The following is a 19,621-nucleotide window of genomic DNA, read 5'->3' as shown; positions in this document are numbered from 1 at the left end:
TTTTTGTGTTCCATGCTCTGGCAGCCTGTTTTAAACCATAAATGCTCTTTTGCAGTTTGCATACAAGGTCCTCTTTGCCTTTCTCTAAGAAACCTTGTGGTTGTTGCATGTAAATGTCCTCTTCTAGTTCGCCACAGTTTTCACGTCTAGGTGTTCAACATGTGTTCCTTTGCTAGCAGCAATACTTAACAGAGTTCTTACTGTGGTGTGTTTGACCACTGGTGAAAATGTTTCATCATAATCTTCTCCATATTTTTGTGAATATCCTTTCGCTGCTAATCTGGCTTTGTAGCGCTGAATCTCACCATCAGCATCATGTTTGAGTTTGAAAACCCATTTGCAGCCTATAACTTTCCTCCCTTGAGGTAACTTAGTAAGAGTTCAGGTTTTGTTTTTCTGTAGAGCCTCAAGCTCTTCAATTGCAGCTTGTTTCCACTTTTGGGCTTCTGGTTGTGGTAGCTGGGATATTTCCTCCCATGATGAGGGTTCTGGTTATTCCACCATTCTTGTGAGGTAGGACAGTCTCGGGGCTGGAACACCTCTGGTTGAGCATGTTGATCGCCTCACTTCACCCTCTGTGGTCCCCTCCATTATCTCAGGTGCATCTGGTGGATCGCTGGGGGTCTCAGTGTCGAGCGTGATTGGATCTGGATCTGCTGTCTCCTCCTCCTCAATTCTTCTGAGATCAGGAAGCATAATCCAGTCTCAGGGTGTTTGGTCTGGTTGCTTGCTTCGATGTAGCCCCCCTCTGAAGACGTAGCTCTTTCATTCTCATCAAAATACACCAATCTGCTTATGGTTATCTTGTTGGTGTCAGGATCCAGAATTCTGTAGCTTTTGGATTGCACTGAGTAGCCTACAAAAAAGCCCTTTGTGGCCCTAGCCCCTAACTTAGTCCTTTTTTTCTTTGGGATGTATGAGTAAGCCGTGCTTCCAAAGACACGCAAATGCATCATGGACGGCTTATGACCATGCCAAAGTTCATATGCTCTCGCTCCTACAGGCTTTGTGTGCATTCTGTTTTGTATGTATGTAGCAGTCATGATGCCTTCTCCCCAGCGTTTCTGTGGGAGGTGTGCATCAGCAAGCATGCATCTTACCATATCTAGGAGGCTTCTATTCTTTCTTTCTGAGACTCCATTCTGCAATGGATTGTAAGCTACCATGGTTTGATGCACAATTCCATGTTCTCTCAGGAACTGCTGTGTGACACTGGGCATATATTCTCCTCCATTATCTGTGTGCAGGTTCTTTGGCTTCCACCCAAATTTGTTGCTTGCCATGGCCACATAGTCCTGGAGTTTCTCGAGCATCTGTGATTTCTTCTTTAGTAGAAAGACAACCATGTATCATGGGAAATCATCGATGAATGTGAGAAAATATTTGAAATTACCTATGGTTGCTGGTAGTGGACCTGTTATATCACTGTGGATCAGCTCCAGGGGTCTTCTGGTCTTCCTTTCATTCTGCTTAGGAAATGGCTTGTTAACTGCTTTGGACTCAAGACAACAAACACAGTTAGTCACAATATCATATGGTACAAAATCAGTGCCATCAGCTAATCCCCTTTCTTTCATGTTCTGGATTGACTCATAGCTCCTGTGTCCCAGGAGTCTATGCCACAATTGCAAGCAGTTTTCATGCAAGCATGACAGTTCACTTCATTGGGCTGGCATGCTTCAGGTTTGGACCAGGCTGGGCTTTCTCTGTCTGTCTTTGACACAGGTTGCTCCTGCACGCTGTACAGGCCTTTGCATTTAGAACCTACAAGGCAAACTTCTCCATTCTGGGTAACAACACATTGTCCATTTCTAATATACAATTCACAGCCTTGTTTCTCTAGCTTGGATATTGAAAGCAAGGAGCTTGAGAAGTCAGGGATATACAAAACATCTTTCACAAAAAATTCATTAATTGATCCATCTAATAACTTGCAATACAAAATTCCTTTGCCTTTCTTCTTTGCTCTGATTGTAGTATTATTGCCCAAATGAACAATCTCTTCAGGAATATCAAACAGTTCAGTATAGAAATTTAAATGATTTGAAATATGGACCATTGAACCTGTGTCCAGAATAAATTTTTCATCGCCTTGCATCAGGCAAACACTGGAATTCTCATTTGAATCTCTTTCTGTAAAGTCAGCTTTCTTTATCTGATTCTTGGGACAGTTCACCACCTTGTGGCCAAATTGGTTGCACAGAAAACAACTAAAGGCATTAGTCCCAGTTGGCCTCATTCCAGGAGAAGTCTCCCTGCTGGTGGTCATGTGACCTCTCTTTCTGGACTGAGTTCCCTTGGCAATGGAGCCAGACCTCTTTGTATGCAAATGTGGGGGGCCGATGTGGTTTCCTCTTTCAGCATTCCCGCCCCACCTTGGCTTTCCTCTGGAATGGCCAATTGTTGCCTTAAGAGCAAAGTTATTTGCCAATTCACCTTCATAATTGAGAATTCAAAACTTGTCTTCTGCTTGCTCCAGAAGATATAGTTTCCACAGCTCTCTCAAAGGTTAGAACGGTGTGGACTTCCAATTGGCCGATTATATTGCTATAGCTAGGCAGCAAGCTTAGGAACAGAGCTTCCAATTTCTGACTCTCTGTAAATTCCTCTCTTGCAGATTTATTTTTTTATTTTTATTTTTAAAGTCCCATAGCAGTCCCACATGCGTGGCAAAACAGTCCCCGTCTTTATACTGGAGATTCTGCATTTTCTTTCTCAAGTTAAATGTGTATGCCCACCCCTTTTTCATATGCAAGGAATCTAGCTTGCTTAGCATTTCCTTTGAGGTCTCAAGATCACATATGAGCCATTTTGGAAGGGCGATATATAAATCAAATAAATAAACAAACAAACAAATAAATATGGTAGAAAGATAATTTTTACTCACAGAAGCAGCTATCAAAGCTTGAGCTTTTGCATCGTTGAGTTGCCACTCCTCCTTAGCAGTTTTCTTAGCAGCTGTGGTTCCATCTGCGGGGGGATCTTCTTCAGTGACTTTCTATAGTCCTTCAGCTCGCAATGAAATCCTCAGTCTAGTTTTCCATTCCAAGTTATTGTCTGGGTTCAGGATAGTCAGCTTGAGCTTTCCCTCTAGGTAAGTAGCCATCCTCACTGAGCTCCAAGAAAGGGCAGCTGCTATAGATTAGCAATTCAAAGTGTCCACGGCTAGATCTCACTGGATCTCCTAGAACAGACTCAACTCTTTAGTTGCAGTACACGCAGCTCAAAATACTGGGCTCCCATAACCTGTTGGGAATTCTCTCTGGTAAGAGAAACACTTTTTTTTCCATTATAGCAGAGTGCACAGAGGCACAACACAGCAGTATTTAGTTAGGCATGCATGTATGCTGAGAGTAAAGTAACTTGGAGCCAGTTCATAGTTTCAAATCAATATAAATGATATTTATTAGAGAACTCCATTCTAGATAGGAAAGTGAGGAGTTAGGATCTCTAATCTAGCTAGCTAGCTAGCTGGATGCAGATGGATTCTGCATCTCTGCACACAAGGTGCAGGGAAGAGGAGCTTGCATGTTGCAAGGCAGAAGGAAGGGAGAGAAGAAGGAAGTAGCTGGAAGGAAAGAAGTCCCTAAAAATAGCAATCTACATATCGAAGGGATAGTGTCAGAGTAGTAGAGAAGAGATGACCAGTGTCTTGACCCTCTAGCCCTCTGACTCACTAGTCTGTCCTCCTATATCATTGAGACAAAGTTTGTAGATAATGTGATAGATTTGGCCTCCTCAGAAGCCCCAAAAATACTTCAACGACCCCTAATTCCTTGTATCTTAAATATGTTCACTAAGGTGGACAGCCAAGTACCCAGGGGTATCCCAATGGATACACAATGACATTTAAAAGACCAATCTAAAATAGAGCTTTTAATTTGGAATGTGGCAGGATAGTATTCTTCTCCATTCTCCACCGGATGTACCACTGTTTTGAGGTCATTCATCTCGAGAAACGGGCGCAGCTGGCGTATCGGCCAAAGCTGATAGAAAGCCCCCCTGGCTGCCACCTCAACCTGAGAAACCAGGGAGAATTGTGGATCCAGAAGTACTCCCAGACTGCGAACCTGTTCCTTTTGGGGAAGTGTGACCCTGTCTAGAACAGGGAGATCAAAATCATCTCTGGAGTTCTGACCCCACACAATAAGTACCTCTGACTTATCTGGATTCAGCTTCAGTTTATTCTCCCTCATCCAGCCCATTACTGCTTCCAGGCAGGCATTTAGAGAGGATATGCCAGCTCCTGAAGAAGTTGACATGGAGAAGTAGATTGGGGTGTCATCAGCGTACCGGTAACACCCAGATCCAAATCCCCTGATTATCTCTCCCAGCGGTTTCATGTAGATGTTAAAAAGCATTGGAGAGAGTATGGAGCCTTGAGGGACACCATGCTTAAGCTCAGATTTCAAAGAGCAATAATCTCCAATCAACACCATCTGGAATCTGTCCGAGAGGTAGGAGCAGAACCACTGTAAAACAGTGCATCCCACCCCCCAACACCCTCAGATGTTCCAGAAGGATACTATGGTCGATAGTATTGAAAGCCACCAAGAGATCCAAAAGGACGAACAGAGTTACACTTCCTCTGTCAATTCCCAGTTGGAGATCATCCATCAGGCCGACCAAGGCAGTCTCCATCCCATAGACCACCCAAAAACCAGTTTGAAATGGGTCTAGAGAATCAGTTTCCTCCAGGACCGCCTGGAGCTGGGAGGCCACCAACCTCTCAGTTACCTTGCCCAGCCACGGAAGGTTGGAGACAGGCCTGCAGTTGCTCAACTCTGAGGGATCCAAGGCAGGCTTCTTCAGAAGCGGTGTAATAATTGCCTCCTTAAGACAAGGAGGCATCGTACCTTCCCTCAGAGATGCATTTATAATCTCTACCAGGCCTTCTACAACAATGCCCCACCACCACCACATCATATAAGCCATGTCAGGCACGGGTCAAAAGAACAGGTGGTAGGCCACACCATTCCAATCAGCTTGTCCACATCCTCAGGAGTCACAAACTGGAACTGATCCAACCTAATCACACAAGAGGAGTCACTGGACACCTCCACATCATACACTGAAGTAATTGTGGAGATGAAGTCTAAGTCGGCCCGAATACGAAAGATTTTTTCCACAAAGAATTCATTAAACACATCACAGCAGGTAATTGATGGTTCCAGATTCTGATCAATGGAGGAGGGGCACATACTAGCCCTCTCACAGCCCTGAACAACTCCGCCAACGTGAATTTGCGGATGCAATACAGACAGAAAAGAATTGCTTCTTTGCCACCCGTATCGTTCTGTTTGGGAAATATATATGTACTATTTTCCAATTTCCCTCAATTTCTAAAATAAGTCAGATGGCAGCGTATGCAATATTAGTACGTCTCAGATAATCCACTCAATAAATTATGGTGGGGTGTTTGAATGATACAGTAAACACAGATTATTCTCTTTCTAGAAAATATAAGAGATCTGTCGAGCCAACATATACTGTAGCAAATCTTGAATCCAAGAAATATAGTGCCATAAGATTCTAATAAATTTCTATGTAAAAGGAAAATATGGGAACCTATGTGACAAGTCCTATATCATCTCTCATCCCATTTCAGGATAGCCCAGTTACGTTATATTACTTGTAACTTAAACATTTAAATTTATCTGGCACACTAGGAAATGAGTGATAGGATGTAGAATGTTGTAGAGTTCATGCACCACTGTCAGGTTTTTGTCAATATCAAATCTTGTGGTCAACGTACTGAATTCTTTAGAATATGAATTAACAGCCAAAGAAAAGGGTTAAAACAAAAGTGTAACTTCAAACAAAAGTGTAACTCTGCCTTAATGCATTCTTTCTGTCCGTATGAAAAAGAATGGCTGAGACCAAGAACTAATGTGGACCCACCGAAGAACTCCCCCTCCCCTCCTGTTCTTTAGATCCTGTGGTCTCTTGGCATACCTGATCAGGCCATTTTGGTGACCTTAGATGTAGTATCTCTGTATACCAGTATACCTCTGGAACAGGCACACAATGTTGTGGAGTCTTTATTACTGGCGCGACCTGATCCTAATCCCCCCACGTATTTCTTTCTTGAACTAGTGGACCTCCTTTTTTGAAAAGAGCTATTTTAGGTTTCAAGAACTATTTTATAGTCAGATTAAAGGCTTAGCTATGGGCTGTACATTGGCACCCAGTGTAGCGTGTTTGTTTATGGCGATGCTGGAAGATAAGTGGATTCTGAATCAGAGAGTTAATCCCTTTTATGAAGATCTGGAAGTATATAAGCGCTTCATTGACAATGTCTTTATTGTGTTCAAGAATAGGGATAGATTTATGGAATTTGTTAACTGGTTGAATGGTCTGCATACAGACATTAAATTCACCAGCTATTGAGATGTTTATCAGGTTCCGTATTTAGATACCTGGGTCCGGATGGGCCCCGGGAGATGTCTCACGTTTGCCCCGTATAAGAAACCACTACATAAGAACGCTTATTTACACTTTAAATCTCATCATCCTAGACATCTTAAGCAAGGTTTGTCGTATGGCCAGTTCTTACGTCTTAGACGTAATCCGACTTGGGATGTAGACTTTGAGAGAGAGGCTGAGACTCTTGAGCAACAACTGATCCAGAGAGGATACCCCCCGGGTGTGGTTCAAAATACTAAAGATCGGGCCAGACAGAGGGACTGAACAGAACTCCTTAAGGGTCAACCTCAGGAAGGAACACAAAGAGTCATCTGGTCTATTGACTATACTCCCTGGGCTTTTAGGATCCAAGGGGTCATTCGGAAGCATTGGCATATAATAAATGATATTCTGGGCTGCCAATCCCCACCGATTACGGCTTTCCGTAGGTCCACAAGTATTAGAAATATACTCACTAGATCAGACTGTTCAGTCACTCATACACCTTTGCAGGTCACTACAGGTTTTCATCCATGTGGTGGCTGTTCGGTATGCCCTCTAGCAGTCCGTACCAAAGAGGTTCGTCACCCAATTACTGGTGTGTCTACACCACTTAGATTTTTTGCCACGTGCAGAACCAGGGCTGTTGTGTATGTTGTCACCTGTCCATGTGGGAAATGGTGTATTGGCAAGACTGAGAGGTGTGCTTGTGTCAGGATTGCTGAACACCAGTCTAGGATTAACTCATGAGTTATGGACGCACCTTTGGTCCGTCATTTTGTTGAATCTCAGCATGTTGTTGATGACATTTGGGTTTTTTGTGCTGTATGTATATCAGAGGCATCGATTCATGTCTGCAGATGTTCAACAATCGCTTTTGCAAATAGAATCCCCCTCCCCTTGGCCTCGTGCAGAGGGGAGGGAGTTTGTCCCAGCCCTGCTCTGCACGAAGCCCAAGAAGTGAGCCTATTGGCTCTCTGTTTACAGGGGCGGGGTTTCGGCCATGGTCGGCCGATCCCTGCCCCAGCCCTCTCAGTCCGGGCCAAGCGTTCGTTGGAAGGAGTTCATACGCGAGCTCCTTCTGAGACCAGGCTTCGGTTTGCGGGGCGGGGATGCCCGACAGCGGGTGAGCGGCCCATTCGGCACGTCGCGGGTAGCAGAAGGAACATTTGGGTGAGCGGCGGAGGGAGCGTTTGGTGGCTTCCTCAGAACACGAAGATTTTGGCGTCCGGCTGGCAGGCCGTGGGACAGGCGTGCTTGGCCTTCACGAGGGCTTTAGTCCTCTGGTTTGTTTGGGCCCTCTCCCTGCGGTTGTGGGCCTCGGGTAGGGTGGCCATAGCTGGGCAGGATAAGTGTCCCCTGCTGGGGCAGGTGACCATTCGGGTGATGCCACAGCTGGGTGGTTGTTCCCACTCGGGGTTGGGAGCTTGCTTTCGGGGTGGTGGCCATAGCTGGGTGGTTTGGCTTTCTAAGAGGGATTACAGCCATTACTCTGGTTTGCTGGTCCTTTAGAGCTACCATTTGCTGGCCAGTGGGTTTCTCTTTCATTTGATAGGGCCCCTGTGGGTTACCACTGCTCATAGGGGCGTGTGTAGGAATTTTTTCCTTTATTTCTACAGCCTATTCTGTTTAGCCTTATCTTTAGGGGCAGGAGTGATCAAAATGCCCAGAAAGGCAAAAGAAAAGAATGGGGGGAGGCCTATTAGACAGCCTAAGCAGCCTGAACCTCCGCCTTCTTCCTCTGAGGAGGAGGATGAAGAGATGGTTCTCATCAGAGGCCTGATTAATAGGATGGAAGCTCTTGAGAAGGCAAAGGCTGTCCCTTCTGACAAGGGTGGTGGCCCTTCTGGGGTGGTTGTGCTCACCAAGGTCCCTCGCCGCAAGCGCGGTACCACCAGGACCCAGTTACTAAAGTCTCTTTCCAACAGGCTGGAAGCACTTGAGAAAAGTGGGGGCCCTGTGGGCCCAGTTCCTCCCACAGAGCCTTGAATCCAGGAATGCCTATGCCTAGTGGTTTTGTTCCAGCACTGCCTTCGCCTGCAGTTCCTCTGCCTCCATTGCCAGTAGACCAGTCTCCTTCAGACCCAACCATCCCGATGGTGCCGGGTGAGCCTGCAGCACCAACACCTCCTGGCGGCACCGGCCAGTGGCCTTCCATTCCCTGGCCGATGTCTGCCATGGGCGGCTAGGGATCAGCCCCATTCTGGTCCCCTTGCACACAACCATGGGGGTTGGGCCTCCCAATGGCCTTTCCAGGGGTCACAGCAGGTCTTCAAGGAGCAGCTGAGCAGGTTTGGTTGGGCAATAGGCCCGCTCCTGGTTCCCTGGCAGGGCCAGTGGGTGCAATGCCAACAGCACCCACTAGTTTCGGGGGTCAGGCAGGTTTTTACCCTATGGGAATCTTACCCTCTTCACAACATGCCCCCTTTGGTGGCATGGGGCTGCCTTTGGGCAAACATTTACTCCCGGCTACCCGGGAAAAGATTTTAAAAGGCGAATATGTTGACATATTTAGTCTTTTATTTCAGGAACCAGAAGTCAAGCATAAGGAGGGAGAACCGTGTAAGGAACATGAGGCAACTAAGCGCAAACCAGTTGAGAAGACATTGAACAATTGGTTGTCAGGCTTCACTATTTACATGGGAGTAATAGTGCAGGCTCAACCAGCTAGGGGCCCAGCGCTTTTAAAATACATGGGCATCATTCACAGGGCAGATTCTGACTTGGTGGGCTCCTCCTGGATCCGTTACGACAAAAGTTTCCGCATGCGGGCTGCCTTGGACCCCACCTTACCATAGGATGCACCCCTACAGGAGCTCTGGCTGGCGATTATGTCTCCGGCTCGCCCCATGGAGGGGGACTGGTCGGATAGTGGGCATATGCTCTCCAGGCCACATGGGATCTCACCAGTATCAGCGGCAGGACAACAGTGGATTCAACCCCACATGGTCTGCTGGGAATATAACAACGGTGGTCAGTGTTCTAGGGCGTTGTGCCGATTTAAGCATGCATGTGGGCTTTGCAGTGCCAAGCACCCGAGCTCCACATGCCCTAGGGCCAGGTTTGGGAGTCCCGGCTCAAAATTCAGGCCAGGTAGCAATAAGAAAGGAGGCCCCCCTCTGCCCCCTGCGGGTAAAGGGTCCCAGCCCCATCAGGCTTGAGGTGCTTGGGCACTTGCTGAGGACCTATCCCAATAGGTCTGCCGCCGCCTATTTGTTTTCCGGTTTCCAAGAGGGGTTTAGGATTCCCTCTTTATCCCGCTGGGAGCCAAGGATGTCCCGTAATCTTAGGTCCGTAGTGGGTAAAGAGGCGGTGGTGTTGAAGAAAATTAATAAGGAGGTTTCAGCTGGTAGAGTCTTGGGCCCCTTTGACAGCCCCCCCTTTCCCTGTCTACGGGTATCTCCCTTAGGGGTGGTCCCCAAGAAAGCCCCAGGTCAATTTCGATTGATTCGAAAGCCCCAGATGGCAGAGGGCCCAGAGGGTCATCTGTCAATGACGGAATTCCTGAACTTCTTTGTTCTGTGCGTTATATGTCCTTCGACGTATTCGCAGTTCAGATTGTGAAGGGCCGGGGAATAGGCGCGTTATTGGCCAAGTGTGATATCAAGTCAGCCTTCCGCTTGCTTCCCGTGCACCCGGAGGACTTCGACCTCCTGGGTTTTGCCTTTGCTGGAAAATTCTACTTCGATCGAGCCCTGCCAATGGGCTGTTCCATTTCTTGTGCATCCTTTGAAGCTTTCAGCACATTCCTGGAGTGGGCAGTGAGACATAGGGCTGGCTTGGTATTTACCGCTCATTATTTATATGATTTTCTTTTTGTAGGCAGGAGTAATTCAGAGGAATGCCTGCATTTGCTCCGCTCCTTTATGGAGCTGGCAGAAGAGCTGGGTGTTCCTCTGGCCAAAGACAAGACAGAAGGGTCAGTCACGTGGCTTTCCTTCTTAGGGATTGAGTTGGACATGGTGGCGGGTTGCTCAAGGCTTCCACAAGCGAAGCTGGGGGTCCTCTTGGACCTTGTTAGGACTTTGGGGCGGGCCCCTAAGGCTACATTACGGGAGCTTCAGGTAGTAGCAGGGCATCTTAACTTCGCATGCAGAGTGGTGGCCCCTGGGCGGGCCTTTTTGCGGCATCTCTGTGATCTTATGGCTGGGCTTCAGGCCCCTCATCACAGGGTTAGGATTACCGAGGGAGTAAGGGCCGATATGGCGGTGTGGGAGTCCTTTTTGTTGGACTTCAATGGCGTTTCCTTTTGGAGGAGCGAGCAGCTCCTTGAGGCTGACTTACAGGTCCATTCAGATGCTGCTGGGGGGATCGGCTTCGGGGTCTATTTAGGGGCCGTTGGTGTGCTGCCCACTGGCTGGTAGATTGGGCACAGCGGGGGGTAACCAGGGACCTGACATTCCTGGAGTTGTTTCCCATAGTGGTAGCAGTGCATCTCCGGTTTTGGTGCGATAACCAGGCCATGGTTTAAGTCATTATTACTCAGACTTCCCACCCCCGGAGGGTTATGGGGCTCATTAGGGTCTTCATGCTGCAATGCCTTCGGGCCAACATCTTGTTTCAGTCTCGCCACGTGCCTGGGATTCAGAATGATATTGATGATGCCCTGTCTCGTTTTCAGGTGAACAGGTTCATGGAGTTAGCACTCGAATCAGCACTGCACCCGGAGCCTATGCCTGCCTTTCTGTGGCATCTTGGCAGGTAGAAGCCCAGCTTGCCATAGCGGCTTCACTGGCGCCCAGCACTAGGGCGAGTTATACATCCAAGATTGAGCCTTTCCCCCTTTTGGTCTAGAGCAGGCCTGCTCAACTCAAATAGCTCAGTGGGCCAGAAACACCCATGACCTGGTACCTGGGGGCCGAGGTCAACCTCCCAGAGATGAAAGTTTGGGGCGGTTAACAAATTTGATAAATAAATAAATTTTTTTTTGCCACATCAGGATTAAACATTTTTTTAAAAATAACAAAGACATATAAATGAAACTAGTAAACTTTAATTCCAAATAATAACTTTAACAATTGTCAGTCCCTGTATTTTGCATTGTAAGACTGTACACTGCAACTGGAACAAATGGAAGTCTTCTGCCTGTATCATTTGTAGACACTTGTAATCATGCCGTGTTGCACACCTCTGTTTTTACTGCTTAAAAATAATGTCAGGGTGATATCTAACACAACATAAGAGTTCCATGTGCATCACAACAAGCATCCATATTCTTGGAAGGTTGAGGCCACTGAGCCAATTAACAATGCAACTGCATGAAACATACTTGCAATGCAAAGGTACATAAAAAGAATCACACGCATTAATACAGGGGGTCAAGGATTCTAACCAAAAAAATCTAAAGTTGACCTGCAGTGCTACACAAACCCTGGCCAGAGGGTTACTAACTGTGTCTGTCAGTACTAATGTGATATATTGCAGCGCTTGGAACTTGCCATTGCTAGTAGGTCAGGTGTAATCTTTGTTGTTGCTGTCCTGAGGATGTCTCTCAAGTTCAGATCAGTAAGAGAGGAACGGGTTGAAGACTTATTCAGCTTCATCAGTGAGAATGTCTGCTCACAGACATAGGTGCTCCCGAACAATGAAGCAATTTTCAGTGCCTCCCTCCGTATAACACTGAATTCTTTCTTATCAAGCAATTTGTAAAATTCAAGAAGGCCTGTTTCTCTGTGCCTTGATTTCAGAGTTGGAGAGCTCTGCAGTTCAACGAGTTGCAGCTGAATGTCAGGGTTGTACTTTTCAGCCTGAACTGAAAATGGATCCCGAAACAACTCAAACAGATGTTCCTCTTCTTTGAGATCAGTGAATCTTCTTGTGAACTCCATCTGGAGTTCCTGCAGGGAGGCTATGTATTGACTGCTCTTTGCCCTCCTTCTGGTATCACCAGTTGGAAACAATGCTGCACATGTTGGAAAGTGTGCGAGTTCTCCCTTGCCCAGCTGTGAACAGGCTCGGACTGGCCTGCCGGGCAGCCTGCCGGATGCCGGGTGCGCCCCTCGCCTCTGTGCCCTGCTCCCTCTGGATTTGCGCCCTCCGCCCTCTTCCTGAGCTCCCTCCCGCTGGCACTTGCCTCTCTCTGCAAGGAATCTCTTGCAGGGAATCTCTGCAGCCAGAGACAGGCTGCTGTTTCAATCGGGCGGCTTCCCTTCCCTCTCTGTCTGCTCTGCATTCTGCCAGGAGGGTGCAAGAGTGTATTTGCACGCCCTTTGAATGAATGTGGAGTTTCACGGAGATCGGCAGTAGCAGAGAGTAATGCAAGGGTTAATGTTTCTCCCAGCCCGATTGGTTCTTCTGGAGTCTGTCTTGTGCTCCTCCCCACCCCCATTTGTAATTATAGAGCCTGCCAAGCTGCTTGGTCTTGTTCAAGAAGGAAATGCAAGCAACACATTTGGTAAGAAAACCCCCAACTATTTGCTGATTGTACCATGTTGGCTCTCCCCACCCCTGCAGGAACAGTGTGTGTTTTGTACAGGCTACAGAAGTCCGTGTGTGTGTGTGTGTGTGTGTTAAGCTTAACTGCTCGAGTGCAAACTTAAGAAAAATCCTCATCCCTACAGTATACTTTTTGTGAGGAAATTAGTCAAGCAAAAGTATTAAGAGCTTTGGAAAGAATGGTATGGCGGGGGGGGAGCAATACTCTAACGGGTGTAATAATAATAATAATAATAATAAAATGGATCTGTTGTTTTTGTTCCTGCCCCTCATGTGTTTTAGTAAACCAAAGCTACTCCATTTTGTTAGTAAACCAAAGAAACTCCTTTGCTTAGAAACTTAAAAAGCTCTAACTCAGAGAAACCTCAGCAAGGCCCAAGGACACAAACTCTGCAACATTGCTTTAACAATAGCTGCCACTACTCTTATTTCTCTAGCTCGCATAGTAGCAATTGTAATCCTAACCAAGCCAGGTTCCCATGAGAAACGCTTGAAATGCTAACGCTGAAGAAAGAGCGGATCTAACCATATTAGGGAAATCACCTGATGGACGATAGTCAAGTCACGCATGCGTGCTTGAAAGGGGTTAGGTCATAGTTGCTATGTGCATTAGGGTCAAGAGCCTTTTTGCATTCATGTTGTTGTTTGTATAAAAGAACATCTCTAGCTGTAACTCATTGTATTCAATGTGAAGCGTGAGCTGCATTGGATACCTTGCTATCGCGAAGCAATAAAGCCTCTGATTGATTCCCTTGAGTCTGTTTGATTGGCTAAAATGTGGACCCAAGTCGAGCCGGGTATTCACATCAATTTGGTGCCGGGACTCGGATGTAACTTGGGTGCACAATTTGGCCTGTCGTGGGACAGCGAGGACCAGCGCGCACCACAGCCTTTGTCTGAGGAGGTTTCTCGTGGCCCTGGGACGCGTCAGTCGTTACTACACGCTACATCTGGGAATCGAGGCAAGAGCCTGAGGGAGAGGCAAGAAATCCAGAGACGTCTTTGGTGAGTACCCCAAGCCCAAGTAGGGGAACAAAAAGGGGGGGGAAGCCCAGGGAGGGGCATTCTTTCATCCCGAGAAGAGGGGAGAAAGCAAATTACCCAAGCAGGGGCAATTTAAGCCAAAATCCCGAGGGGGGCGCAATTTAAGCCAAAGAGCCTGAGGGAGAGGCGGCTGAGTCAAAAATAAACGGCCCAAGCACAAGCAAGCTAGGGGGTAGACCATGGGGAGCAGAAATAGCAGGCACACGAAATCTGAAAGGATTTCTTGCACGCCCTTGGAATGTGTGTTGAAGAATTGGAAGATTCTCACAGGGGAGAGCAATGCTCTTAAAAAATATATTTTGAAATGTCTCTGTATAGAAGTGTGGCCAACCTATCTGCTTGCCGATGGCACCACCTACTGGCCACGTACAGGAAGTGTTGATCAATCTTTAATTTTAGAATTGTTGGTATATTGTTCAAAAAATGGAAAATATGAAGAACACCGTTATGTTCAGCCATTCATGGAATTATGGTGCAGACCTCTGTTAGCCATGGACTGTGGGCTAATGCCTGCAGGGAATTCTTCTGGACTATTTCCCTTACAGTCTTGCCCTTCCACTCCCCTCACCCCTTCCGCACCTCCCCCTCCTCCACCCTATCCCAAGCCCTATGAATGTCCAGAAGATTATTGTGTTCAACCTATTTACCCACCCCCACCCCCACCACAACCTCAACTTATTCCCCAGCCTCAGCTGCTTCAAATTCCCAATGTACCAGATGTACAGAGAGCACCCTCTCCAGGAAGGGGGGAGGGCATAGGTTTGGTTGACTTAGAGGGGGAAGATACATTGGAGCCACTTCCTACACCTTTGACACCTTTGGGAACGGGGGCGGGCATAGGTTTGGTTGATTTGGGAACAACACCATTGCAACGTTTAAAGAAAGATTTGGAAGCCTTGGATTTAGCTATTGTGCCTACTAACAGCGGTACCGTCTCCCTTACAAACCCCAAAATCAGCCCCGTTGCCTGGCATACTAGGAGTAAAAGCAGCAGCAGAGTCCCAATTTTAGCCCCATTGAGGGAAACTTTAACTGCCACAGGGGACCGAACATTAGTCCATGTCCCCTTTTCATCTGCAGATTTAATGAATTGGAAGCTGCAAACTAAATCACTTAGAGAAGACCCAGTAGCCTGCTCTAGTCTCTTTGAGTCTGTGTTTGCTACTCACAAACCTATATGGGCAGATATCCAGCAAATAGCTGGCTCTTTGCTTACAGCAGAGGAACGACACCTCCTTTTGCAGAAAGCTACCCAGTTAGCCACTAACATGGGGGCCCGTCAGACACCAGTTGTTGCAGCAGCAGAACTATATCCCTTGCAGGATCCTAACTGGGATCCAAATACTGATGCTGGGCGTGCCACTTTGGACACTTTTCACCAGCTCTTTCTGAAGGCTCTCAACACTTGTGTGCCTAGACATACAAATCTGAACAGACTTCATCAGACCTTTCAGGGTCCAAATGAATCGCCAGGAGACTTTCTGGAAAGGCCTGAAAAATGCCTTCGCCAATTCACGTCCCTGGACCTTAAATCTCCAGAAGCAGAACATATTTTGAGAGCAGCATTTTGGGCTCAGAGTGCACAGGACATTAGAAAGAGACTGAATAAGTTAGATGCACCTTTGACCATGGCTCTCGACTCTTTAGTGGAGGCAGCTTACCGTGTCTATACACAGAGAGAGAACCCAGACCCAGAGTCAGAAAAAGAGAAGGAGAAGGAAAGGGAGAAGGAGAAAGAGAAAGAAAGGGAGAAGGAGAAAGAAAAAGAAAAGGAGAAGGAGAAAGAAAAGGAAAAGGAGAAGGAGAAGAAAGTTGGAGGAAGTAAACCACATATCTTATATGCTGGTCGAGGAAGGGGGGCCCAGCAGGGGCCGGGAAGAGCATCCCCTCGACAGGGATCTCCATATTGTTACCATTGCGTAAATCCAAACCATTGGGTCCGGAACTGTCCGACCCGGTTTCAAGGACCGCAGCCATTTCCACAGCAAATGCAGCAAATGCCCTATTGGCAGACAGCCTCTGCTGTCCAGCCACAGCAGCATTTCCAATCACAGCAGCAGTTCCAACCATTTCAGCCGCAACAGCAGTTTCAACCACAACAATTTCAACCCCAGCAGCAGGGGGGCCAGCAGTTCCAATCCCAACAGCAGCCCTACCAGTCTAGTCCCCAGAGTCCCTATCAACAAAGGAACTCTAGATAGGACAGGCCAGGGGAAACAGCTGTATTGGTGACTTGCCAAACACTTTCACCCACAGAACCCCTGGTGGCCTGCAAAGTGGGCTCTGGAGCAAATGCTCAGACTGTTTCAATGTTGGTAGATTCCGGCGCCACTCATTCAGTCTTAATTACTCCAAAAGGGGCTACCCCAAGCAGCCGTTCCACCTTTGTGGAAGGAGCCACGGGTGCTTCAGCAAAACATCACTTTTTGGAAGCCATACCTTTTGAATGCGCAGGGTCACAAGGACAACATTCCTTCCTGCACGTGCCTCAGTGCCCTGTGAATCTATTGGGCAGAGATTTATTGTGTGCCATGCGGGCTAACTTATCCTTCGCCCCAGACCAAATCACTATGGAAATTCCTGATTCAGAAACCTGGGCAGTTCAAGCTAGAGTGATGGGTCTTTTCCCACCCATGCTTGCACCATTGATTGATTTACAAGTACCAGAGACAGTGTGGGCCAAGGAGGGAGTGCCAGGCAAAGCAAAATATGCCCAACCAGTGACAATTCGATTGAAACCAAACACCCAGCCTGTTGCAATACCACAGTATCCCTTAAGGAAGGGAGGTGCAGAGGGATTAAAACCAATTGTTGATGCCTTCATAGCCAATGGAATCTTAGTTCCCAGCCAAAGCGCATGGAATTCCCCGATCATTGCAATTCCAAAACCAGACAGTAGATGGCGCCTGGTACAAGACCTACGAGCAGTAAGTGCCTGTGTGGAACCCCTACACACAATTTTGCCAAATCCACACACTATAATGACAGCTGTGCCACCACAAATGACTACTTTTACTGTTCTGGACTTGAAGGATGCTTTTTTTTTTGCATATCTTTAGCGCCAGAATCACAACCAATATTTGCACTAGAAATGCACGACCCGAAAACGCATGTAAAAGTCGGGCTCCAATGGTCTCGTCTGCCACAAGGGTTAAATTCGGCGCCTCATTTGTTTAGCGATGCGTTGAGGGAGGAATTGGGCAGGTAGACACCCCCAGAAGGCGAGGAAGGCAAGGATTTTGTGTTGCTGCAGTTTCTAGACGATTTGTTCCTAGCCACAACCTCAAAGGAGCTCAATTTGATCCTTACCACTTCACTTTTGCTCCTTCTAGCAGATGCAGGCTTCCATCCATCAAAACCTAAAGCACAAGTGGCCTTACCCCAAGTTAAATATATGGGGCTTTTACTCAGCCAAGGACAGAAGTCTCTTTTGCCAGAGCGAAAAGAGGCCATTTGCAGAATAGCCCCACCCTCCCATCGCCGTCAATTGCGTTCATTCATTGGAATGGCTAATTTTTGCCACCAATGGATTCATGGGTTTGCAGCTTTAGCCCAACCTCTGTATGATGCACTTTCTAGAGGAGAAAATGACAGCTTTACATGGACAGCAGACTGCCAATCTGCTTTCATGGAGATAAAGGCAGCTCTTGCAAGAGCTCCAGCACTTGGACTGCCAGACTACAACAAAGTTTTCTACTTATTTGCTTCTGAGAGTCAGGGAACAGCATCTGGGATACTTACACAAACCCTGGGCAAAGATCATCACCCAACTGCATATTTTTCTTCCAAACTAGATGGTGTGGCCCAAGGTTGGCCTCCTTGCTTGAGGGCCCTGGCCGCAGCAGCTGTCATTTTGGAAGAAGCTCTGAAATTCACTCTAGTTCCAAGACTAAACTGTATGTTCCACACTCAGTTCTTACATTGCTGGAGAACAGAGCAAACCAATGGCTGACACCTGCACGCATGGCTAAGTACCAAGCCATTTTTATCGAATCTCCAGAACTTTCCATTCATCACTGCACTGCATTAAATCCAGCAACCCTTTTACCACAAAACATGTCAGAACCAGACCCTCCCTTGCATGATTGTCAGCAATTTCTGGACTATCATTGCTCAGCCAGACCAGACCTGACTGATGTTCCACTATCAGATGCAGATCTTACATTTTATACAGATGGGAGCAGTTTTATGGACAATGGGGTCAGGAGGGCTGGCTACGCTGTTGTTCCCATACATGCTACAGTGGAAGCTAACTCATTACCCCCTGGGACCTCAGCTCAGTTGGCAGAACTGATCGCCTTGACTAGAGCTTTGCTGTTAGCCCAGGACCAGAAAGTCAATATCTTCACTGATTCAAAGTATTCCTTCTCGGTAGTACATGCACACGCCGCCATCTGGCGGGAGAGAGGGTTCATTACCGCTGATGGGTCACCAATAAAGCATGGTGGCCAGATTTTGGAACTTCTAGATGCTATACTTTTGCCAAGCAAAGTTGCAGTTATGCATTGCCCAGGGCATCAGAGAAGGGACACTGAGATTGCCCAAGGCAATGCCAGAGCAGATCACGCAGCCAAAACAGCAGCTCTGCTGCCACCCCCACCCACAGTATCTATGTTACCACTTATTCCAGCTTTCCCTTTGCTTCAACCTCAGGATCACCCTTTCCCAATGACAGGAGAGGACGTGTCTACTTTAAATGACCTTTTGCAAAACACTGAATGGACTCAGACTGAGAATGGAGCTGTCCATACTTCAGGCCAACAGTTTTTTTCATATGGCACCACCATGGCCTTAGTTAAGCAAGCCCATCTTACTACACACTTGGGAAGGGACAGACTATATGAGCTTTTAGTCACATATTTTTACCACCCTCAATTGAGAGCAATGGTAACCACCACTGTCAATGCATGTGTGGTTTGTATTAAGAACAATCCAGCTCCACCAAGGAGAGCAAGACCACGCGGTCTGCTCAGGACAGGAACAGCCCCAGGTGACTCTTGGCAATTAGACTTCACTGACATGCCTAGAGCTGGAATGTATAAACACTTACTATTGTTTATTGACAATTTCACTGGGTGGTCAGAAGGATTAGCTTGTAAGACAAACAAGACAAAGGAAGTCACCAAGAGGCTTCTACAAGACATTATACCTAGATTTTCACTGCCTAGACATTTAGATTCGGATCAAGGGCCACATTTTACCTCTACAGTAAAGGGCCACATTTTACCTCTACCCGCGGGGGCGTAGTGGGCTCTCACCATTTGAAGCTCTGTATGGGAGAGTGTGTTCTCTAAATCCTCTATCTGCTGATGTATCTGACTTACATGTCAGGGGAGAAGAATTGCTGAAACAACATGTAGTTGGCATTGTGGCTGCCTTGTCTTCTCTTTCTTCTCATTTACAGGCAACGCAACAGCCGCCACTAGAGGGACCACAACACCCTTTCCAACCAGGCGATCAGGTGTACCTTGAGAAATGGCAGAAGCCTAACCTAGAGCCACGGTGGACGGGCCCGTTTACAGTGCACCTAGTGACCCAAACTGCAGTTTGTCTCTCTGGATCAAAGACTTGGACCCATCACACCCGAGTGAGATTCGCGCCTACCCCAGCGAAGGAACCAGAAGACAACAACAACAACTGGGCAGTGACCAAGCATGGAGACCTGAGATTCACTTTACGCAAACAGCCACCACCAAAAACCCCACCAGAGCCTCTTTCCCTTGAAGATACTCTGGCA

The 19,621-nt window shown here is 47.2% G+C and overlaps 1 protein-coding gene across 1 annotated transcript; it reads left to right on the top strand.

Annotated features, from left to right (window-relative positions):
* The first annotated feature begins 16,543 nt into the window (after positions 1-16,543).
* LOC128350820 (uncharacterized) lies at positions 16,544-19,223 on the top strand. Its single transcript, XM_053309584.1, has one exon. It carries the CDS (start codon positions 17,848-17,850, stop codon positions 19,129-19,131), a length of 1,284 nt encoding a protein of 427 aa, XP_053165559.1. The 5' UTR covers positions 16,544-17,847; the 3' UTR covers positions 19,132-19,223.
* The last annotated feature ends 398 nt before the right edge of the window (positions 19,224-19,621 follow it).

The sequence above is a fragment of the Hemicordylus capensis genome, chromosome 3, assembly GCF_027244095.1.
Source record: "Hemicordylus capensis ecotype Gifberg chromosome 3, rHemCap1.1.pri, whole genome shotgun sequence".
NCBI lineage: Eukaryota > Metazoa > Chordata > Lepidosauria > Squamata > Cordylidae > Hemicordylus > Hemicordylus capensis.
The sequence above is the reverse complement of the archived record's forward strand: the minus strand, read 5'-3'. Positions and strand labels throughout refer to the sequence as shown.